The sequence below is a fragment of the Rhinoderma darwinii genome, chromosome 3 (genome assembly GCF_050947455.1).
Source record: "Rhinoderma darwinii isolate aRhiDar2 chromosome 3, aRhiDar2.hap1, whole genome shotgun sequence".
Taxonomy (NCBI): domain Eukaryota; kingdom Metazoa; phylum Chordata; class Amphibia; order Anura; family Rhinodermatidae; genus Rhinoderma; species Rhinoderma darwinii.
The window spans coordinates 288,063,739-288,089,153 of record NC_134689.1 but is presented as its reverse complement, the minus strand read 5'-3'; the positions used below and the strand labels follow the sequence as shown (position 1 = coordinate 288,089,153).

Sequence of the window (25,415 nt, the reverse complement as noted above, 5' to 3'; positions counted from 1 at the left end):
TTACAAGAGAAGGTTTAACAGTACAGGAAATCGGCAGGGTCATCAAAGTTTACTTTATACTGAAATGAGTTTAACCATATTAAAGCCAAAACACAAAAGAAAAATAAAAAGATTGGTCATGAGGGGGACGAACATCACTAACCGTACGGGTCTCAGAGGCTCCTGCGCCTAGCAAGAATAAAGCCAGGTCCTTGCCATATATGTAAATGTCCCATTTTATGAAAGATGTTGATCATTTGCATGACAGAGAGTAGAGGTTTTTTATTTTTTTTAATTTATATATTTCCCTACTGTGATCAAGTCTCTAATCACAGAATAAATTAATACTTGTATTTGATACACAAAAAGAATTTCCAAAAATTGTGTCAAGTTTAAAAGTAACCATACAAAGGCAGGAAACCAAATTCCACGGCAAACATGACCCCTTTTAAATGGGGCTGTTACACCAAGGCCTCATGCAGCCGTAGCCTTGTGCACAGCCATAATTACAGGCACGGATGGACACAGACTGTCACCCACGTTGGCGGGCTGTGCTCACATTATAAAGTATAGGAGCATGGTCCACAAATTCAAAAAACACGACATGTGCTATTTTTTTTGCGGGTCATTTCTACGGGAAACTGTCAGTGCGCCATAGAAATGAATGGATCAGTATTTTTAACCACAATTACAGATCCGTAGTTGTGGATAAAAATTATGGTCATGTGTATGGGGGCCCATTGTTACCAAAATCCCTTATACTTTTATAGAAGGTGCTCTGCTTCTGTGCCCACTTTAGGGTTGTTGCCTAATAAAATGGCAGAGTAGCAAACAACCACTGGTGGCTGATCTGGGAGTGTAATTTGCAATAGTGAAGGAGGACTGGTGAAGCATATTGATCCATGCCACCAACACTTAAACTCACCATTTTACAATGGAAGACATCTTCTGGGTATTTCGGTGGGACTGCCTGACCATCTAATGTGTATGGGGGCATCCTGACTCTCCCAACATTCCCGATTCTTATGTTCACTAACAGAAAAGTTGCTGGCAGAAGAGTTTGGCTTAGACTTTCTCCCTTTTGCAAACACAGCGAGGCAAGCGATTTTGGCTAAAAGCTAGTGTATGGCCAGCTTTACACAATTTAGTATGGTCACACAGGAAATTTGCAGCTATATTTCAGAGCGTAGAAATAATCATAATACACCTCGAAATACACTTGCATTATGCCTAAAAACAGCTACCACTGAATTCAATGGGAAATAGACCATAGTTCAGACGGTGTATTTTTTTTATGCCCCCGAAGTTTATATATACCTCGTAAATAGTGGCATGTCACTTGAGGTTTTTTTTTCTTTAAACTGATTTAAACCCTTCCCAGTATTAAAAAAAGAAAAAGAAAAAAAAGTCAAAATGACGCTTCAATATATGCTTGAAAGCCCCCGCAACGCTTTGAGAATTAGCTCCCAAAACTCCTGGATTCAGAGGCGGTTTGCTCTTGAAATCAGACTTAATTTTTCTGCCTCAAATATATGCAGTGTGAACACAGCCAAATGGTGCTCAAAGCAATTGCTGGATGGATATATAACGAATAATAACATGCAATATATGGATTTTTCAATCTGTGTCATGAATACTAGCAAACTTTCATATATAATGCAGAAAATGGTCTTACATTTCAAAAACAAACATGAAATTAAGGCCAATTGAATGGAAATAATTTCTCTTATTTCGTTGGAATTGTGTTTTTTCACAATTTGTTGCTATACAACTAGATAAGCAGCTGAAAAGGCAAGCAATGCTAAGAGTCTGCAACAGACAGACAAACGTGCCATCTAGAGGAAGGAGACCAGAACAGCTATAGGTTTCCCACAAAGAATGCTGCTCCAAATTTTAAAAGTCTTTAGGGTAGATGTATTAAGACTGCGCCAATACTAATAAAAGCCAAACTGGAGTAGGGTGCGTCAAATTATTAGGCACACGCCTCTTAATAAAATGTGCTGCCTGTTCAGCTGTCCGCGTGCCACTGAAATCTACGCCAGCTGGGACCTGGCATAATTTGCTCTATAATTATGGTAAATGCCATGGGCTGCAGATGGGGAAGCCCCCATTAGCTAAGTTTACTTTTTTTTTTTTTTGAAAGTAGCAAAAGCGGTGGAAATGGGCCAAAAGTCAAAGTCTGGGTTGTCCCACAATCGACAACCACCATCTATCCATTGTCCAGGGGCATAGCTAGGCGGGGGCAGGCGGGGCATGTGCCCCGGGCACAACTTAGAGGGGGGCGCCAGCACCTCCAGAACTATAGGACACAGGTACATTTAGAAGCAATGAATGGCCGGGTACGTTCCGTGCCAAGCCATTCAGCACCTTCCTAAGAGTGAAGCGGCGCGATACTTTGCGCCACTTGCGTCGTTGAAAGGCGCTGAATGACAGGGAAAGTCATTCTGCTCAGCCAATCAGTGCCTTTCATAGACGCTTCGTTCAACCCCAGGAGACCTGCGCAGAAGAGAGCAGGTCTCCATTGCTGCCGGACGGGATTAAGGTGAGTTTAAATAGTTTGTTATTTTATTGTAATAAAAAAAGTGTGTGGCTTTATCTACGGGGGGGGGGGGGGGGGGGGGGCTTTATCTATGGGGGCTATATACAGGGGTGGGCTATCTATTGAGCACTATATACAGGGGTGGGCTATATCTACAGGGGGGCTATCTGTGGAGCACTATATACAGGGGTGGACTATATGTGGAGCACTATATACAGGTGTGGGATATATACAGGGGTGGGATATCTGTGGAGCACTATAGGGGGAGCTATTTGTGGGACACTATCTACAGGGGTGGGCTATATGGGGGCACTATCTACAGGGGGTGTGTGTGTGTGTGTGTGTGTGTGTGTGTGTGTGTGTGTGTGTGTGTGTGTGTGTGTGTGTGTGTGTGTGTGTGTGTGTGTGTGTGTGTGTGTGTGTGTGTGTGTGTGTGTGTGTGTGTGTGTGTGTGTGTGTGTGTGTGTGTGTGTGTGTGTGTGTGTGTGTGTGTGTCACTATGTTTAGGGGCGTAGTGTGTGTGTGTGTGTGTGTGGTATAATGAGAACTTTATCTTTGTTTATAGGTGTAGAAATGTTGGAAAAGTGAGAAGCTGAAGACATGTGAGCGGCCAACTGCAGAAATGGGCTGTGACCGGGAGAAGTCATCATAGAGGTCTGGACCGGATCGAGAAAAAGAACTAGAATCTGAGACGTTAGCGGTGAGTCACTTAATGTAATTATTTATTCTGCCTCTAATCAGCACTGTAGTCACTGTATGATCTGCAGCAAGATGATGGGTGGTATGATTATATGATTTATTTTTTGTGAAACAGCATCTCCCAGCATATCCTTACCATTGTTCGGGCCATGCTGGGAGCTGGAAACAAATTAGTGCAAACCTATATGGCAGGGGTTGCACTAAATTGAGCTGTATTTGTGCTGGTGCTATATATATATATATATATATGTACTGAGCTTTGTTCTGGTGTTGTATTTATGTGCTGAGCTTGGTTCTGGTGTTGTGTATAGAACTATATTGCTTGTAAAATGTATAAATGTTTTTATGCTCGAGTTACATAAAAAAAATGTGGAAAATAAATGATACGTCATTGATTGGTAGAGAAAACAAACATGGCAAGGGGGAAGGAGATGTCGGGAAAGAGGTTTGGGGGACGCCAAACTGAATCTTTGCCCTGGGTGCTGGAGAACCTAGCTACGCCTCTGCATTGTCATAAATGTTGGGGAATCAGGCGCTGGTCCCCCCAGCGATCAGACAATTATCACCTATCCTTTAAAAATTACATGGATATGTGAAGCCCAAAAATCAGCCGCTTATTCTACTATTGTAACATACGAGACCAGATATGAGCAAGTGAAAAATAAAGAGCAAAATTATAAGTTAATTCAAATAAACTCTAGAATACATTTTTGTATCCTTCATCCTGTAACACGGGCAGTTATCGAGCAAACAATTGTTCACACAACGCTTGCTCCCGATCATTGCAGGGCACCGATCAGCTGATGTACGAGCAAATTCATCGTCTGATCATAGACCGTTAGGTCCCATACACACGAACGTGCTTTTGCGGCCGCAATTCTCCCGAAAATCCACGGGAGTATTGCGGCCCCATTCATTTCTATGGGGCCATGCACACGACTGTGGTTTTCACGGTCCGTGCATCGCCCAGGAGCCCGGACCGCAGAAAGAACAGACATGTCTTATTACAGCTGTGTTCTGCAGTCCAGGCTTATTGGAGATAATGGCCACTGCCATCTGCAGGGCCCGTGATTTGCGGGTTGGCTCGTGGGTGACGCTCCGCCGCCTGCCGGCCGACCCGAAGATCACAGCCGTGCACATGGATACGGTTGTGTGCATGAGGCCTTAGCCTGAGTTCCCAAAGTGCGGATTTGCACTTTTTATATATTTCTTCTGCTTAGGTTCAGTTCCTGGATTTGGCTTAAAAAAAATAAGCCAAATAGAGCTGTATTTTGGCCAGATGAATGCAGCCTGAGGGTATGTTCACACTACTTATTTTCAGCTGTTTTTCAGGCTGTAAACACCCTAAAAAAACCCCAAGTGTTTTTTTACACGGCTTTATGAAAAACCGGAGCGTAAAAACCGCCCCTTAATAAGTGCATATCACTTCCTGAGCCGTTTTTCATTGTCAATAGAAAAACAGCTGCAAAAACACTATGCATTTTAAAAAAAACTGCTGACAGAGGCAGTTTTCCCTTAAAAACAGCTCTGCATTTTACAGCAGTTTTTAATTCCCCTTTCACTCAGCAGTATTTTGAAGCCAAAACCAGGAGTAGATCCAAAATATGGAAGCGGTGCATATATTTTATTATACCATGTAGCTTCCACTCCTGGTTTTGTCTTCGTTACAAAATACTGCTGTGTGGAAGCAGTTTTAGGCCAGTTCCAGACTGCTAGACTACGGCTTGGTTTTACTTCTCGATTGGGCTCCCGATTACATGGCTTGCATTTTTAACATGTGTTTTTATAGATCAACTCCCATGTCTCTTAATGGGAGTTGATCTACCGAAACTAAACCGCATATTAACCCCTTTAGAAAGCAGCCTGTTTTGGCCTTGTGGCACAGACGATTTTTTTCAAATCTGACATGTCACTTTATGTTGTAATAACTTGGGAATGCTTTTACCTATCCAAGCGATTCTGAGATTGCTTTCTTATGACATTGTCCTTTGATAGTGGAAAAATTTGGTAGATAAATGTAATATTTATTAGTGAACACCAAAAATTTACATTTTTCTAAATTTAAATGTATCTGCTTGTAAAACAGATACCACACAAAAGTCACTAGTTAACATTTCCCATTTGTCTACTTTGTTTGCATCATGTTTTTTGAACATCCTTTTATTTTTCAAGGACGTTACAAGGCTTAGAACTTTAGCAGCAATTTCTCACATTTTCAAGAAAATTTCAAAAGGCCATTTGCACAGGTACCAGTTTAGTTGTGAAGTGGTTGAGAGCCTTATATATTAGAATCCCCCAATAAATCATCCCATTTTAAAAACTTCACCCCTCAAAGTATTCAAAACAGCGTTCAGGAAAGTATAACCTTTGAGGCGTTTCACAGGAAATAAAGCAAAGTAGAAGGGAAATTTACAAATGTAATTTTTTTTTTGCTGAAATTCATTTGTAATATAATAAAAAAAAATAAAAAAATCCGTAGCACCAGAGAAACGCAACTCAATATTTATTGCCCAGATTCTGCAGTTTTTATGAATATCCTACACGTGGCGCTAGTGTGCTAATGGACTGAAGCACTGGCCTCAGAAGCACCTACAGGATTTTGGAGTCTGCTTTTTTTTTTTGGATTATATTTTGGGCACCATGTCACGTTTGAAGAGGTCTTGTGATGCCAAACCAGTGGAAACCCCCCAAAAGTGACCCCATTTTGGAAACTACACCCCTCAAGGAATTTATCTAGGGGTTTAGTTAGCATTTTGATCCACTAGTATTTTGCTATAGTTATTGGAGTTAGTCTGAATATGAAATTCTACTTTTTTTCTGAACATAGACATTTGTAATATTTACAAGGAACAAGAAAATGCACCCCCAACGTCTCCTGATTATTACCACATATGGGGTATTGCCGTAAACTGCTGTTTGTATCCACGGCAGCGCTCAGAAGGGAAGGACTTCTTTATTTTTCCCATCAATAGAGCGGTGTGAGGGCTTATTTTTTGCGGGAAGGGTTGTAGTTTCTATTGACATTATTTAAAGTACCATATAATGTACTGGGAAACTGAAAATAAAATTCTTTGTGGGGGTGAAATTGAGAAAACAAAACAAAAAAAACAAAAAAACAAACTGCGATTCCTCCATTGCTTTTTGGGTTTAGTTTATACCGTGTGGTAAAAAAAAAACAAAAACGACAATTTAACTTTATTCTGCGGGTCAATACGATACACCAAATAAAAAAAATTATATATATTTTTATATATTTTGCTACTTCTACAAAGAAAAAAAACTATTTGTTAAATTAAAAAAAATTGTTTTGTAACCCATTCTGAGCGGTGGGAGGGCTTATTTTTGGCAGGACGAGCTGTAGTTTTTATTGATACCATTTTTTGGTACATACATTTTGATCACTTATTACATTTTATTTAGAGCTTTGGTGACCAAAAAAAAAAAAAATGTGATTTTGGGGTTTCAAATTCTTTATTTCTTACGGCATTCATTATGCATTAAAAATTACTTTTACTTTATTCTGCGGGTCGACACGATTACGGCGATACCATATGTATATCTTTAGGTTTTGCAGCGTTTGCACAATAAAAATTTTTATTAAATCATTCTGTGCCACCATATTCTGAGAGCCATAACTTTATTATTCAGTCAAAAAAGCTGCGTAAGGGCTTGTTTTTTGCAGAACGAGTTGTAGTTTTTATTGGTACTATTTTGGCATACATGCAACTTTTTATTCTATATTTTGGGAGGGGTGGAGACCAAAAAATAAATAAAAAAATTGTGATTCTGGCATTGATTTTAGTTGGTTTTGTTGCGGCGTTCGCCATGTGGGAAAAACATTAGTTTTATAGATTGGGTCGTTACGAAAACGATGAAACCACAAGTGTAATGTTTAATGTTCTATTTTTACCTATAATAGACTGATAGGGAAAAAAAAATAAATTGACACTTTTGTAAAACATTATTAACTTTTTTCGACCTGCAGCTCTGATTGCTGCTAGAATACATTACATTACCTAGGTAGTGTAATGTATCCCAACTGTTCGTGTGACGTCACAGTCAGACAGTAAGGCTGGGTTCACACGAGCACGTTACGTCCGTAATGGACGGAACGTATTTCGGCCGCAAGTCCCGGACAGAACACAGTGCAGGGAGCCGGGCTCCTAGCATCATAGTTATGTACGACGCTAGGAGTCCCTGCCTCGCTGCAGGACAACTGTCCCGTACTGTAATCATGTTTTCAGTATGGGACAGTAGTTCCACGGAGAGGCAGGGACTCCTAGCGTCGTACAGAACTATGATGATAGGAGCCCGGCTCCCTGCAGTGTGTTCGGTCCGGGACTTACGGCCGAAATACGTTCCGTTCATTACGGACGTAACATGCTCGTGTGAACCCAGCCTAAGTCTACGAGCAGCAGCCAGTGGCTGGTCCTCATAGGCTTCCATACATGGCAAACACGGAGGCTGTTGTCTGACCTCAGGGTGCCATCACAAGCATCAGCAGCCACCACAAACGCTTGAGGGCTGCCGATGTGCTGCAAACCCACTAAATGCAGCGATTGCAATAGAGCGCCGTATTTAACGGGTTAATTGCCGAAATCAGCAGCGATGAGACGCAGATCGGCAACAGTGGAGTGTCAGCTGTCTGGGACAGCTGACCTCCCAGTTCCCGATGCAAACTGTCAACGACTGTGTATTGCGAACAAAAGTGACGTCCGGTTACACTGACAGGAAGTCTATCAGGGGGCTGGTCCTGATAGGATTCCATACGTGGCAGACACGGAAGCCATTACTTGGCATCCGGTCGCCATGCGCAAACCTCACGATTTCATTGTGAGGTCTGCTGATGTGCTAGAAACTCCTAAAATGCGGCAACTGCAATCGATAGTGGCATTTAAAGGGTTAATTGCCGAAATCAGCGAAAATGAGCCGCTGATCGGCAACAGTAGTGTCAGCTGTCGGGAACAGCTGGCCTCCCGGTTCACACTGTCGCCGACAGTGTGCACAGGGCATCCGCACAGTAACTGTACGTCCTGATGCGCCAAGACACTGGCCACCCGGACGTACAGTTTAGTCGTGGTGCGCCTAGTGGTTAAAAAGGCAACAGAAACGCATTGCCTGAACTCAGCCGAAGGCCTCATTTACACGAGCGTAATATACGCGCGTGCTTTTCACACGTGTCGTACGCACCTATATTACTCTATGGGGCAGTGCAGACAATGCGTGAATTTCACGCAGCGCAAGAGCGTTGCGTAAAACGCACAACATGTTCTACAATCGTGCGTTTTTCGCACATCACGCACCCATTGAAGTCAATGGGTGCGTGAAAACCACGCAGGTCACACTTCACGCAAGAGCTGTCAAACTCTGAATGTAAACAGAAAAGCACCACGTGCTTTTCTGTTTACTAACATCCAAACGGAGTGTCTTCGAGATGAGCGAACCGTCTGAACCGAACTTCACCGGGTTCGGCCGAACTCGTTTTGACCGAACCCGGCAAAAAAATGTTCCGGTACGCGACGTCAGGAGACAGTCACTGTCAAGAGTGCTGAAAGAGTTAGGGTATGTGCACACACACTAATTACGTCCGTAATTGACGGACGTATTTCGGCCGCAAGTCCCGGACCGAACACAGTGCAGGGAGCCGGGCTCCTAGCATCATACTTATGTACAATGCTAGGAGTCCCTGCCTCGCTGCAGGACAACTGTCCCGTACTGTAATCATGTTTTCAGTATGGGACAGTAGTTCCACGGAGAGGCAGGGACTCCTAGCATCGTACATAAGTATGATGCTAGGAGCCCGGCTCCCTGCACTGTGTTCGGTCCGGGACTTGCGGCCGAAATACGTCCGTCAATTACGGACGTAATTAGTGTGTGTGCACATACCCTTAAACTAGTTCAGCACCCTGGACAGTGACTTCCGATCCCAATATACGTGAACGTGTTATAAAAAAAAAAAAAAAGAGGTTCTGACTTACCGATAACTCCCGGCTTCTTCCTCCAGTCTGACCTCCCGGGATGACAATTCAGTCCAAGTGACAGCTGCAGCCAATCACAAGCCAAGCACAGGCTGCAGCGTCATCCAGGGAGGTGGGTCCAGATGTCGAGAGGCGCGTCACCAAGGCAACGGCCGGGAAGTTCTCGGTAAGTACGAACCTCTTTTTTTTTTCAACAGGTTACTCGATATGGTGATCGGAATTCACTGTCGAGGGTGCTGAAAGAGTTACTGCTGATCAGTTAACTCTTTCAGCACCATGGACAGTGACCGACGTCGACTAGCCTCATCTCTATGATGGCGGCTGCGCGAAAATCACGCAGCCGCGCATCATACAGTGATGACACACGGAGCTGTCAAGTGCCTTTTGCGCACGCAAAACGCTGCGTTTTTTGCGCACGCAAAACGCTGCGTTTTTTGCGTGCGCAAAACGCACACGCTCGTGTAAATCAGGCCTAAAACTGGCTTCTTCGGATATGTTCACAGGTAGGATATGCTATCAATTTTCTGCAATAGAAACTGCAGCGGCATAAAATTTTGCAGGTAAAAAAATCAGTCACAGAAGACGGCAGTAAATTATAAATAAGGCTCCCTCAGCCCCCCCCCCAATTATGCCATATGCATATAGAGAAAAATACATCTCGTTCCTCCAGATAACTAATCAACTTTTAAACTATAAACACAAAAAAAAAAAAACAAAATAAAAAAAAGGTCAAAACAGGTTTAACAAAATTCAATATACTTTATTTTTTTTTTTTAATAGGCTCACACTTCACCGAACAAAAATTCATATAAAAAAATTCTAGGTGACAAATGAGAAATAGAAAAATTTGTTTACAACAAGGGTAAGTTTACACATGTCAAATTTTGTTGGACATTTCTGCAACTAAAAATCAGTTCCATTCGTCTTAATGGAAATTGCAGAAATCCATGTATTTGCTGGAGAAAAAAAAACCCATTAAGGTGAATGGAACAGATTTTCAGTTACAGAAAGGTCTGCAAAAAAAAAAAAAATCTGCAGCATGTAAATCAACTCTAACAGCGTAATCATCTCAACAAATGTTATTTTTGACCAGTTGATCCAAAGCCAGCAGCACCTCTGTCTGTATCCTCTAGGACCTGTAGGAGGTAGAAAGGCAAAGAAATTTAAAATATATAAATCAAAGTAAGCTATAAATATGTCACATACAAAATGACAGATTTAATAGCCACAAGGTCTGTTGAAACATTCCAATTTGGTACACTTACAGCAAATGTGTATAAGGGCGGATTTACACGAACGCGATATACGTCCGTGCCACCCGCGTGTTTTTCACGTGTCGCACGGACCTATGCTAGTCTATGGGGCAGTGCAGACGGTGAGTGATTTTTGCGCAGCGCGAGTCCGCTGCGTAAAACTCACAACAGGTACTATATTTCTGCGTTTTTCGTGCATCATGCACCCATTGAAGTCAATGGGTGCGTGAAAATCACGCCCACCACACGGAAGCACGTTATTCGCGCAACAGCAGTCAAAAGTATGTTTGGAAACAGAAAAGCACCACGTGCGCAAAAACGCACACGCTTGTGTAAACCCGCCCTTAAAATAATGAACTTTTCTTAAATCAAGTCTTTGGGTTTAAAGGGGACCTGTCACTGGGTCATACAAGTTGAACCAGTTAACTGACCTGAATAGCGCTGTCTCCCTGATTCCAGCGCTATTTCTTATTTTCCTGGAAACCTCTCCCCCCCCCCCCCCCCATTCCAGAGATATGGCCTACTGTTGAGTTGGCTCCCTTTAAGCTAATTTGCTAGTAAGCCAACAGGGTGGATTTAGCTTCCCTGCCTCTGAAACTAACCAATCAGCTTGAGGGTAGTTCACACCCTGGGTGTCCAGGAAAACAGTGCTATTCAGATCAGTAAATCAGTTAAACTTATATGACCTAGTGACAGGTCCTCTTTAAACGTATTTAAGAATTTTTTGTGAGGTTTCTTAGATTACGCACAATTAATCAAACGTTATAATTTTGATAGAGTGAAAAGTGCCAAGATATAGATTTATGCAGTTTTCACTTTGGCCACTGAACCTCGAAATAGGCCGACACTTCCTGTTCTGTAGAGATCTCTCAGCAGTTCTCTTTATCACAGGCAGGATTACAATGACAGGTAACACTTCTATGTAGATCACACTAGTTCCACCATTGGAAACAGCGGATACACAGCTCCCCGTCCATGCACAGTGACCCCTACACATGTCACAGAGCATGCCTAGAAAACTCTCCCATAGAAGTCAATGGGTCCCTTTCAGCTTACAGGTTTCCATGGTCCATGTGGCTGCTATAAATCAGACGACAGTAGCCCCCATCATGTATAGGGGAGGAAAAATAAATACCTAACTACCACAGACACAACCCATTGTTTCACAATCTGTTTTTAATTAAGAAAAAAAATATACGTGATACATTCCCGTTAATGGATATAGTCTTTATACACAAAGGTTACAGAGTCAATTTTTTTTGTTTACCATCGCCACATTTCAAGAACTTTAGTTTTCCATCAACATATCCATGAGGGAGTTTTTTTTGCAGGATGGGTTGTATTTTTTTAATGCCACCATATAAATGGAATGAGACTTAACAAAAAAAAATTCCCTGCAATTTCACACAGCATTAACAGTGGATTTTCCGCAACAGATTTCACTGCGGAAAACCTGCTACTGTATTACGCTACAGAAGGGTGAATAATATTTGAAAAAGTCTCATACACATGGTGTAAAAAAAAAAAAAAGAAAATGGGGACCATGTTAATGTATTTAATTTTTTTATGCTGCCGTTTTCTGCAGCAGACATTCCGCCTGAAAGACTGCACCACAATTTCATGGGGTTTCTCGGTTGGTATTCCCTGTGGGTTTTTAGGGCGGATACGCAGTGTACTTCTTTACAGCGTATCTGCCCTACGTGGACAGGTTACCAAGGTATTCAACTTTACGGTAAAAGTTACATGTGCATTTATTCTGTGGGTCAGTACGATTACTAGTTTATGCTTTACTACATTTACAAAATAAAACAAATTTGTAAAAAAAAATAATAATTGTTCTGTTGGAAAACCCTCTTTAAAAGCCCTGCCTCCGATTTAAGAATGAAGCACAGAGTGAATGCCTGGGGACAGTCACTAGGCATTAGTCTGCAATGGAAACCCACCAGCACCCCCCTACCTCTACCCACTATGGTACCACCGCTGTAATTGGGCACAGTATCTGAGGGTTTAAACACTCTTGGACCTTTGTTATCCAATCATGGCCGTTCCAGCATTGTTCCGGCTGTATAATACTGCCAGCACTCGAAAGTGATGGTGCAGTCACAGCTCCTGTGTCGAACTATTACATCGGTTCACAGGAACTGCATAGTTCCCACAACATAACAGTACATCACAGGGCTCAGCCATATTGTCAGAATACGTGCAAGGCGGATGTTGCTAAGGCGTGTTCAATAAAAACAAGTATTTATCAGTACACTCACAAATTAAGCTGAACCACCAGATGGATGCGAAATTGAGGTAGTACTTACTTTGAGTTCCTCAAGTTTAGGATAGACTATTTGTTCACATATCAGCTGAGCGACTCGGTCACCTTTTTTAACTTAAAAAAATAAATAAAACAATTTGAAAAAATGAGTGACGAACGAACACACGAACCTTCAACATACCTATATATCAGGCCATTTGCTAGTTACCAGGGGATGAATCAATTCCCCAACTTGAATATAAAGCGACCGTAGAACATGGTAACGGTACCAGGACTTCAGAGTAGATGAAACAGTGTGGATTTATTCACCTCCAGTGAGTGACGTTTCGGTTCAACAGAGAACCTTTCTCAAGCTAGCTTGAAGTCCTGGTACCGTTACTACATTCTATGGTTGAGAGATATAGAATATATATATATATATATATATATATATACACACACAGATATATTTTACTTCTGCAGTTTCTATGTACAAAGAAGCTGTAGTAAGTCGTTCTGAGTCGAATCCGTCAGTTAGCTGCACTAACAGCTGTGTGCTACTGAGCGATTTTGTAAGTTCAGTTCTGATGAAGTGATCATTTGCCGAGGAGCGACTCCTCACAATAGAGTAGGTGAAATCTGCCACAGAATAGAACAGGTTTTTAAAATAAGATTTATTGGTCTGCTGTATTTTTTTTTTTAGCAAAAGGGTCACGTTCAAAATGGTTTATACCATTAAAACTTAGGGGGATATTGCTGTGCAAACACAAACTACCAGCAACCCCATTGAACAGACTCACTAGTCAAGTAGAGGTGCTTTTATGAACTTACAGTATGTGCAATCTCTCTATGTAGTATTGTACTTGTCTGCATTCTGCTGGGAAATGGTGTCTGCGCCTGCCCTTATATTAGGATGGCCTTATTCAGTGAAGTAAATAGAATTCTTTTCAGTGATTTTTTTAGTTCTTTTCTGAATCTTCACATCAGTCTCAAGCAAAAAAATAAATAAAAAATATATATAATAGGACTTACCGGCAAAAGACTCCTTTCCAAAATTAAATAACACAACACCAACATTTCCTCTGTAATCTTCATCAATAACACCCGCTGAATGGGAAGACAAAAACAGTGAACGGCTAAACATTAACGTCATGCATATTAAAACAGCTTATTTAAAAAGCTAGACAAAAGGGTCAGTTCACAAGGAGTTTGACACAGAAACCACGTCAAAAAACGGCCGAAAATGCCTCCCATTGATTTCAATGGGAGGCAGAGGAGTTTTTTTTCCCCGCGGACGGAAAAAAATGGCTCGTGGGAAAAAGGGACATGCCCCATCTTCGGACGTTTACGTCTGACCTCCCATTGACATCAATGGGAGGCAGAGAGAGCGTATTTCGCTGCATTTTTTGTCCGCAGCACTCAATGGCCGTGGGAAAAACGCAGCAAAAATCAGTGTGCAGGCAGAGCAAAATCTGCCAGCAAAAAAACTCTGTGAACCCAGCCTAAGGCTGTTTAGGACTTTCGTAATTTCAAAAGCCATAACTTATTTTTCTTATTCGTATGAGACTAGTTGTATTTTTTAATGACACCTTTTTGGGGTACATATTATGTGTTGTGTAACGTTCAAGAAAAGAAAAACTGAGGGGAGGGCTGTAGGAAAAGAAAAACCCCTTCCACTATCTCCTTTTGATCACTTTTTTGGGGATGTGAGATGACAAAAGAAATAATCCAGAAAATACGTTATTTTCATACGGGCCGCTATGGATGCGGAAAATACAACACCTCTATTACAAAGTATTGTGCGTGTCAGTGTTACGCTGACAGGCAGCATATAGGATTTGAAAGGGCTTAAAGTTATTAATGTACATGGCAAACCTGGGGGCCATTGTTAGGCTTACTGGCTGAAATAACGAATGATCATGTTGCAGGGCACTGCTGGGGTGAGAGGGAGCCCCCTTCAGTTTAAACACTGAGGTGACGGGTAAGTACTGACAAAGGCATTTAAATTGTTAAACGTCCGGAACCAGAGTTTTTTTTTTTATAATGCTGGCCGTTCAAGCGGGGCGTTGGCTGTATATTATAGCCGACACTCGATACATGGCACAGACTTGTGCCATCATTAAACTATTACGTCAATTTGCAGGAACTGCATAGTTTGTCACAGGACGGGAATAGGTTAAAGTGTGAAAGAAAGGGGAAGCTAAAATGGTCTGCAGTGTTTTCCATCCTTGTTACATAATGCAGAATATTTTTCTGTACTGCAGTCATCAGTGGAAAGATGCATATTGCTGCTGGCAGGTTAACTTGATGGCCCTCAGATACAAGTTCTAACTGTGTCAGGGCCTTGGCTCTGAAAGCTGCCTACGCCTTCCAGCTGTGGAAGAGTGTACAATGTTACATTGTGTTTGTATTTCTATAGAGTATTCAAAATGTTTGGAAATTAAAATATTTCAGGAAAAGAATCACTGAAAACAAAAAACAAACAAACACCCACACAAGACAAAAATTGCAATCCATAACTTCTCCAATCCCCACATTAACATAAAACATAGATTTAATCAAAGTAGTAATGTTTTCAGTGAACATTGTAGGTGTGGTGGTATTCTTGTCTAGGCCTCGTCACTTTCATTTGGAGTGGTACTAAAATAACAATCATAGGCTGATCGGCTATGATAAGGTGCAGGCAGTTAATATTTACACCTCTGAAGGCCTGCTCACACCTATGTTAAAGGCTCCGTTAGGGGCTTCTATCAGAGATCAGGCCGAAGATACCAGAAACTATAGTGCAAAAGAAAATGGACACCCCAATGGAACCCATTAGAGTCAATGGGCTAAGTTGGCCGCCAGTGGCATACGCCGTACAACAGGACCAGTGCGTCTGGTATTTGTTGTTCTGCTCCTCTGATGTAGAAGAACAATGGAAATCCCAACGCAGATGTGAACAGGCTCTATATAGTAAAAGAAAAATATTACCCACTACTCATATATAATAAAGTGCAATGTCTGGCGAGAGGGGAGGTCTAAAATAGCCATAAATATCTATGGCTGTCCTCTTAGGGGGCATCCAGTAGGACAGCAGGCACAGTAAATGTAGCTATAATATTTTTACATGTAAAATAGCAAGGATTACCTCCAACATCAATGAAGTGTTTAGCTGCCAAACCAGATCGTGGAGCTAAAAACACAAGAAAAAGGCAAGGGTATAAGTCAAGCATATGTAAAAATTGCACAATATAGCCAGAAGTGGGGATCGTAAAAGGAGGGAAGAGAATAAAAGGAAAGATGAAATTCTCTCATTTCTAGCCACTCCCAAAACGGCATGTTTGAATCTGGCATTAAAGTTCAAGATAGGCAACAACAGTGTCCGCAAAGTATTTATTTTCTTGGCTTTTGCATTCCCATTTAATTCGATGGGGAAATCCCGCAACAGAAAAAACAAACAGCATAAATGGACGTGCTGTAGATTTAAATTCCGCACCGCAGGTCAATTTATTAACGTTTACACTGCGCTCTTTTTCTGCAGCGTGGGAATGATATTTTACCCTCATCCACTTTGCTGCTACTGTAAAAGCTGCGGAATTTCCAAACAGAATTCCGTTGCGGAAATTTTGCGGCGTTTACGCTACGTGGGAGCCTAGCATTAGAGTAGCAGAAGAGTGGATGAGATTTGAACAAATCATCCACACGCTGTGTAAAAAAAATCCGCCGAAAACCAGTTGATATATTGACCTGCAGTGGTTTCAATTTATGGTGCAGAATTGCTGGTTTTCCCCACAAGTCACAAACGTTGCGGCGAAAAAGCGTATACTTACCTATTCTCTATACTTGTCAGTCCATGCCGGCCTCCTGGGATGACGTTTCATCCCACGTGACTACTGAAGCGCTCACGTTATCCCAGGAGGCTGGGCTGCAGTAGAGAGGGATGCGTTGCCATGACTACGGAAAAGAGGTAGGTATATCTGCTGTTTTTCGCCTGGAGGAGAGGAGTATTAACTTTTTCCAGCACTGTTTCTGCAGCAGAGATTCCACCCAAAAACCTGCACCACAATTTGGTGCTGTTTTCGGCTGGAATTCCCTGCGGTCTCCATGGTGGATAAGCGGTGTACTTTGAAGCTGTATCTTGCAGTGAAACCTGTACCCTTTGGAGCAGTCAGTCCCGCTGATCTGATGACATCTAAATTATGAACTTAGACAACATGTGGATCCTGCACGTCTATCACATCTGACAGCTGTTTACCAGGATCTGGATTGTGGAGTCAAGCAAGTAGCACATCACGCACTAAGGCCTGATTCACACGAGCGCTGCGCATTTCGGACGTGAAAAACGTCAGTTTCACGTCCGAGGTGCGTCCATGCTCAGCGCTGCGGGACACGATGTCACGCATCCCCCATAGATGCGTGAAAAGATAGGACATGACCTATTTTCCCACAGACCCTTCACACGGTCTGTTGAAAACGGCTGTGTGAACGGCCACATTGAAGTACATAGGTCCGTGGGACGGCTGCTGTTTCAACGGCCGTCCCACGGACGTTTAACACATTCATGTGAATCAGGCCTAAGGTTTATAAATTTTACCCTTGTCGACAATAGTTTTCAGCTAGTCCCACCAAAAATCACACCACATCAGTGGTCATGGAGTAGATTTGGGGTTTGCAGTTATAAAAAATAAAAAACAAACATTTAACTTAACTGGTATTGATACACAAGGCAAAATTCACACAAACGTGCGTGTTTTGTGCGCGCAAAAACGCAGTCTTTTGTGCGTTGCAGTTCCGTGTGTCATCAGTATTTGGTGCGTGATTTTCGCACATATGGCATAGTTATGACACTTTTTATATTTAGAAACAGAAATGGAGGTGCTTTCATTTTTGCCTTCAATTCTTGAACTGTTGTGTGAATCATGCGCAGCACACGGAAGTGCGTCCGTGTGCCGCACGTGATTTTCACGCACCCATTGACTTCAGTGGGTGCGTGATGCGCGAAAACCGCTCAAGTATAGGACATGTCATGAGTTTTACGCAGCGTAACAGCCCCAATGCGTTACATAGGTCCGTGCGACACGCGATTTTTACATGCGTATCACGGACGTGAACTACGCTCGTGTAAATAAAGCCCAAGAGTCCAAACTTTACCAAAAATAGAACTGCCAGAATCTTCTGTTTTTGGTGACTTCATCTCAAAAGAAAAATATGTAGTAAAAAGTGATCAAAAAAAGCCTTATGTACACCAAGATGGCACCAATAGAAACTACAGCTTGCCCTGCAAAACAAGTTATGGCTTTTGGAATGTGGGGGGGGGGTGAAAATCCAAAAACTGGCTGCAGCAGAAAGAGGTAAAGGATATGTACAACTTCAAAAGTGATTTTATTTATAAATAAAAGATAAATAAAATCTGTGTTTGGTGCAGCTTTCAAGTTAGTTTTCATTAAAAATTATCTTTACTTTGAGATAAAGCTCCTCTCTCCTGAGCAGCTGCATCCTTTGTCTGAATCCATCAGGTCCCCAGGTCTTGCACGCAGGATCCACCTGTAATCTATCACATCTAAGGCCCCAGGCACACGAACATAAAAACGCCCGTAGACTTCTATTGGCCACAGGTACCTCCCCGTAAAAATATAGAACATGTCCTATGTCAGGCCATAATTATGGCACGGGCAGGTCCATAGAAGTCTATGAGGCTCCCGTAATTACGGGAGCGTTGCTAGGCGACGTCAGGGGATAGTCACTGTCCAGGGTGCTGAAAGAGTTAAATGATCGGCAGTAACGCTTTCAGCACCAGGGACAGTGACTTGCGATCACAATATAGATCGTGTAAAAAAAAAAAATAGAAGTTCATACTTACCCAGAACTCCCTGCCTCTTCCTTCAGTCCGGCCTCCCGGGATGACGTTTCAGCCCATGTGACCTCTGCAGCGGTCACATGGACTGCCGCGTCATTCAGGGAGGTCGGGCAGGATGTCGAAAGAGGGACACGTCACCAATGCAACGGCCGGGTAAGTATGAATTTATTTTACTACAGAAAGGGCTGCCCCTTCTCTTTATCCTGCACTGATAGAGAGAAGGGGCTGCCGATTAGTGCAGTGCAATTTTGCAGCGAAAACGTGCCTGTAAATACAGGTGGAATACTGGTGACAACCGGACCCGTATTTACGGGCACTGTTCCGTAAAAATTGGTGCAATACGGGTCGAATACGTATACGAATATGACCAAGGACCCGTATTTATGGGAGGAAAAAAATACGTTAGTGTGCATGGGGCCTAAGTAATGAACTTATTTGTGATGGATAACAGGCGAATCCTGGTTTGTTTTCACTGAACCAGTCAGTCCCACAGACCTGACGGATACCGGACTCAGCGAATGATACAGCTGCTCTGAATACAGGGTACAATAATAGGTTTAATAAAAACTAATTTGAAAGTTGCACCAGACACTGACATTTTTATTTAAAAAAATAAAACCACTTCAGGTGCCTTCATTTAAAAAAAAAAATTTGAATTTTATTTTAATAAAACAAAGTGCTCATTGCCTTGAAACTCCTAGCCCCCATGCACACTAATGTGCTTTTGCGGCCGCAATTCCCCCGAAAACGCACGGGAGAATTGTGGCCCCATTCATTCTATGGGCCCCATGCACACGACCGTGGTTTTCACAATCCGTGCATGGTCCAGGCTCATAGAAAATAATGGTTGCAGCCATGTGCATGGCCCGTGATTTTCAGGCGGCTTGCGGGTGACTCAGCTGCCGGCCGACCCGAAAATCATGGCCGTGCACATGGCTACGGTCAAGTGCATGAGGCCTTAGGCCCTGTTCACACTTATTTTTACTGCAGAAACCACTGCAAAAAACTGCCGAAATTGCCTCCTATTAATTTCAATGGGAGGTGGAGGCAAAAATAAAAAAATTAAAAAAAAGCTGGAAAAAGCAGCGACATGCCCCATCTTGAGGCGCTTTACATCTCAAAAACACTATTGAAATCAATGGGGGACGGAAGGTGCACTTTTGCTGCGATTTTTTTATGCGTTTTGTTGGCAAAAACGCTCACGGTTGTTCCCTCTGCCAGTGGAATAGGAAAAAAAAATAAAATGGCAAAACACTGCTTTAAAAACAAAAAAAAAACAAAAAAAAAAAACCTCATGTGGTGCAAAAAGACTTCAAGAAAACTGGAGCTTCATTTTCCAGGCAGAATATTCTGCCTGCAAAAATCTGTGAACAGGGCCTTGGGGTATGTTCACACAGACTATTTTAAGCTGTTTTTTGGGCCGTAAACACCACGAAAGACGGCTAAAGCTACGGAGGATGAAGGCCTCCAAACTAGGGATGCACAATGCATTGAAACTTCGATACTGTTTCGATACCGTGCACCCCCAAACTGTTCGATACCGCTATTTCATGTACTTTGATACTTCGCTGTGCGGCCGCACAGCTAAGTATAGTAATACATGAATGTTGAGAGCGGGACTGTGGCCGTGTAATAAAGACATTGCCCCACTCCGGAGTCCTAACATGTGCGCGCGGTCAGCATGAGGTGATGCGGCCAGCGCTGCACAAATGAACGGCGGCACGGAAGACAGAACATGGCGGCCGCACTGCAAAACATTCCCCAAGTTCTGTCTTCAGTGCCTGCACCGCCGCCCATTAGTGCAGCGCCAGCCGCATCACCTCGTGCTGACCGCACACGCACTAGTCAGGAGCAGAGCAATGGCTGTATTACACAGCCACAGTCACGCTCTATAACGGCGGAGATGAGAAACCTCACAGCGTATCCACCCTGTGCGGCGCAGGGAATTCCAGGCGAAAAAGCAAACGGTGGTGCAGTTTTTCGCCCGAGATGTCCGCTGCAGAAAACTGCAGTACTTAGCCGGCCTCGCAGCAATCTGCCGCCATTTTTTGCAGGATTTACCTCCACATTGAATTCAATGGAGAAAACCACGACAGATAAACAGCGGTTATGAAAATACAATTGACATATTGCAGAGTAAAATCCTGCACCGCAGGTCAATTTGAGAGTTTTTTTCCACTCACTATTTACGCAGCGTGTGGATGAGATTTGTTTTCTCTCATCCACCCTGCTGCTACTGTATTCTCTGTTGCAGAAAATCCGCAGTATTTACACATGTTAACTGACCCTTAGGCCAGATTCACACAAACGTGACTTTCGTCCGTGCAGCCCTCGTGGTTTTCACGCGGCTCGCGCAGACCAATACAAGTCTATGGGGCAGTGCAGAAAGTCCGTGTTTTTTGCGCAGCGTTCATCCGCTGCGTAAAACTCACGATATGTTCTATATTTCAGCGTTTTTCGCGCAACACGCACAATTGAAGTCAATGGGTGCGTGAAAATCACACATGCCCCACGGAAGCACTTCCGTGGGACAAGCGTTATTCGCGCAATAACAGTAAAAGAATGAAAGTAAACAGAAAAGCACCACGTGCTTTTCTGTATATAAACATCCAAACGGAGTGTCAAAGATGCCAGCTGCGTGAAAAGCACGCAGCCGCGCATCCATATGAACAGGACACACGGAGCTGTCAAGTGCCTTTTGCGTGCGCAAAACGCACACGTTCGTCTGAATCTGGCCATCGGCTGAATTGACACGTTAAAGGGAACCCGTCACCAGCATTTCACCTATTAAACCAGCAATACCTGGTGGTAGTGGGTGAAAAATCATTTCTATATAACCTATAATAGTCTTCTTAGTCGGGTCTGTAGCTTTAGTATTCAGTTTTTTAGTGTTCCCGCACTGTATTCTAATGAGCATAAGTGTCAGATCTTCATTTGAAAAGAGTCAAATCTTCGTTTGAAAAGAGTCATATCTTCATTCCTCAAGTCTTTCCCACGTTTACCCGCCTCCTTACTTTTGATTGACCGCTCCTCGCCTTCCCCCAGCGCACAAAATCCTGCGCTTGTGCATTGATGTGCTATTCTGGTGTGTGCGCACAAAGGGACACCGGATTATTACGATAAAAGGCGCACAATGATTGCAGACCGTTATTTACCGTCGGAGGAGGAGTTTAGGAGAGGGGATAACGGCAATTAACTTTATATAGCAGCGGCCAGTGAGGGATAAGTAAAGCTCAATAGGTGAAATGCTGGTGACAGGTTCCCTTTAAGTAATTTGATGTGGAAAATCTGCATCAAAACCGCGGGTATACACATAATTGCGAAGCTAAAACCGCGTTGTGCATTTTTAGGTGCAGTTTTTACATTGAGGCGGAAATAGGTGCCATTTTATGCTGCGTATTTTGGTGTGTTTTTTTCTTTAAAACTAGACAGATACAATTCGCTAGCAGAAAAGCAAAATAAATTGACATGCTGCGGATTTTAAAATACACACCACATGTCAACTTACGTGCAGAAAAAATCTGCACCGTGTAGAGGAGAGATCTTGAAATCTCATTAAGGGTATGCTCACACGAGGGCGTCCGTAACGGCTGAAATTACGGGGATGTTTCAGCCTGAAAACATCCCCGTAATTTCAGCCGTAACGGCATGTGCAGGCGCTTGAACGCCGCGTCAATTACGGACGTAATTGGCGCTGCTATTCATTGGAGTCAATGAATAACGGCTCCAATTACGGCCAAAGTAGTGACAGGTCACTTCTTTGACGCGGGCGTCTATTTACGCGCTGTCATTTGACAGCGGCGCGTAAATTACGCCTCATGTGAACAGACAAACGTCTGCCCATTGCTTTCAATGGGCAGATGTTTGTCAGCGCTATTGAGGCGCTATTTTCATACGTAATTCGGGGCAAAAACGCCCGATTTACGTCCTTAAATAGGCCGTGTGAACATACCCTTACTTTGCTGGTACTGTATCGCGCTGCGAATTTGCCGCATGAAAACACGTGCAGCAAATTCACACAATACGCAACGTGTGCATTCAGCTTTAGTGTATGATGTACGACTAAGGGTATGTTCACACAGGCTGTCGGCCTCAAAAACCAGCTGAAAAATCGGCAGCAGAAATATGGAGCTCTGTTCCGACGGGGCGTTTTTTTATGCAGCCATTTTTCAAAATGGCCACGAAAAAGTGCATGTCACTTTTTGGGATGTTTTTGGAGCCATTTTTCATAGACTATAGAAAAACAGCCGTTAAAAACGCTGCAAAAAGCATGACTGAATTAAAAAAAAAATAATAACTTTGAAAATCAGGAGCGGTTTTCCCGTGAAAACCGCTCCGTATTTGCAGAAGTTTTTTGTTGTCTGTGCACATGCCCTTCCGTGACTCCAAAACCCAGATTCTGGTAAACATCTGAATCAGAGTCAATAGTCACTTGCTTGGTTTCAACACCCATGACCGTCAGGTGACAATAAAATTACTGCTCTGGATAGAGATTTTCAGTGGCAGCAGAAATTACATCATAGAAACAAGTTCCACGATAACATCACTTTTTATTTTAGTTTAATCTTTAAATATAAATTGGAAAAGGATAAAACAGCCATGAACTTACCCACTCTCCCATAGCACCCACTGGGAACACTGATCTGGATGTCTGTTTTCACTATAGCTTTATCTTGTGGACCAATCATGTAATCATAGGCACTAAGTAACGGAATTAAAAAATAAAACGTTTTATAAATACAACAGCATTGCTTGCCTTTCACTCAATTTTTAAAGCTGGGGCTAGACCTAGACTATTTTTGTAGCAAGGCGTAGATCTTCACTTCTGCCCTAAGATCTAATTAAAGGGGTTTTCCAGGGAGAACAACAAATGTTTTTTTCTATGTGCAGTGACGAGCAGAGTTTTCTGAAAGAACACAAATAAAATGGGACGGGCAAAGAATTAATGGGGCAGGCATTGAGGAGGCTGTGGACCAATAGGATGCCTCAAACCCGGGTCTACGTCAGAAGTCTCTGGTTTGAGGCATCCTATTGGATCACAGCCTCCTCAATGTCAGCGCCCTCACACCATTGCATTTTTTTCCCTAAAGCAATGTTAAACAACAAAGATTGTAGAATGCAAATTCATTTTTCTTTTGGTCACCTTGGCTCTCCTAAAAAAGATCTAGAAAAAATAGAAAAAAAAAGTGATCAAAAAGTCATATAACCCAAAATTGTATCGGTGAAAACTAGCTTGTCTTGCAAAAATTAAGCCCTCATATCACTAAATTGGCAGAAGAAAAAAACATTATGACTCCCAGAGCATGGCAGAAAACACTTTTTTAGCAAATATTTATTTTTATAAACATTACCATAACAAACTACAACATGTCCCGCAAAAATCAAGCCCTCATATGGCTGTCGTCAAAGAAATAACAGAAGTTAGCCAGGTCTCCAAGGAGTTAATTTAGACAGTAAGTAGAGAAATTTTGTATCCCTGAAAAACCCCTTCAATTTGTTGGGCCAGTGGCCCCACCAGTTTACCACAAAAGTTGCATGGGTGGTGCAAACACACCAAGGGTCACAATTGGCACCACAAACTGCAACTTGTGCCCTTTTGCGTCTTTTCTACGTATAGAAGATTAATATACCCTCCCGTGTGTGTAGCCCTAGCCGAATGCATTTCTCAGGACATCGACCACTCCACAAAATAAAGAAGTTTAGTCCCAGCCTAAAGCCGCCTGCACACCAGGCAGAAACGCTGTGGAACTTCCATGGGTAACACGTGCACAAAATGGACATGCGGTCTGGATTCCCAATCTCAACATCACATTTATTTTGTGGAAACGCTGCAGATTTTCTGCCCGTAGAGTCCAAACAGAAATTTTACAGTATTTGCCCCATGTAAAAAGGGGCCTAAATGGGTTACTAGAGTGAAAAGTTTTAAAAAAATTATATATTTATTAAAAAATAAATAAAAAATTGGCCAAAAAATGTTAAAAAGCCAACAATAAAGTTACCTTACAGATTCCTCTCAGGTCCCCTGAATTTTCCAGCACACAAAATTGACAGGCGACAACTACATAAAACCACGCGGGCTGTGTGTGTTACTAATCACAGAAAAATGTCAATAGATTATATGACTAACACACTACATAGACACTTACCTGTACAGATCATACCCTGCAGCCCGGGCAGAGCCTCTGGTCGGGGTGTACGCATTTTCTGACAACTTGGCGAAGCGCAGCACTGCTGTGGCACTGTCACTGACGTCTTCCTTTGCCCGTTTAGCGGGAGATGAGGGCACAGGCGTGAGCGGCATGATAGCGATAACACACAAAGAAAACTAACTTTCACGCCCAATCCTCAAATCCCGCCAAATTTATGCACATACAAGTACACGTCATTTCCACGTGATCCCCTCGCTGCCAGTAGAACCCCCTGCAATACGTACATAGGCTGTCATATACAGTACTAACACGTGTATTCAGCTGTAACGTGCGCTAAAGAACTGTGAAACTACGAATCCCAGAGTTCCATACGACCACAGTGACATTATTACAGACGAGAGCCGATAACGTGGCTCCATGGGATTTGTAGTTTGTGTTGGTTTAGGCTTCTACGTAACATCTACAGTATAGAATGTAGCGGCCCTCAGCACTGAGCTGACACTATCGGCTAAACATCAAACCTGACTCCCGAACAATGTATGTTATGTGCTGTATAAACACATTTACCTTGTTTGCTGTAGACCCGAAAGGGATGACGGAGGCGGCAGGTTGCCGTCCATAATCTACAGCACAGCCGCCTTGATATTAGATTCATGATGCGCAGAGCCGTGCACGACATGTGACATACACAACTCCTCTAGGTAACACCCTGCTCCCTCCACATGTACCTCTGA

General features: G+C 42.7%; 1 protein-coding gene across 1 annotated transcript; it reads right to left on the bottom strand.

Moving 5' to 3' along the window:
* Nucleotides 1–9,934: 9,934 nt before the first annotated feature.
* On the bottom strand, nt 9,935–25,199 carry DUT (deoxyuridine triphosphatase). The gene is made up of 6 exons (XM_075855225.1): nt 24,679–25,199; nt 23,142–23,233; nt 15,824–15,868; nt 13,726–13,800; nt 12,758–12,828; nt 9,935–10,331 (listed from the first exon to the last, which is right to left on the bottom strand). The coding sequence occupies exons 1-6, from the start codon at nt 24,831–24,833 to the stop codon at nt 10,275–10,277; spliced, it is 495 nt and encodes a 164-aa protein (XP_075711340.1). The 5' UTR covers nt 24,834–25,199; the 3' UTR covers nt 9,935–10,274.
* Between the last annotated feature and the right edge of the window lie 216 nt (nt 25,200–25,415).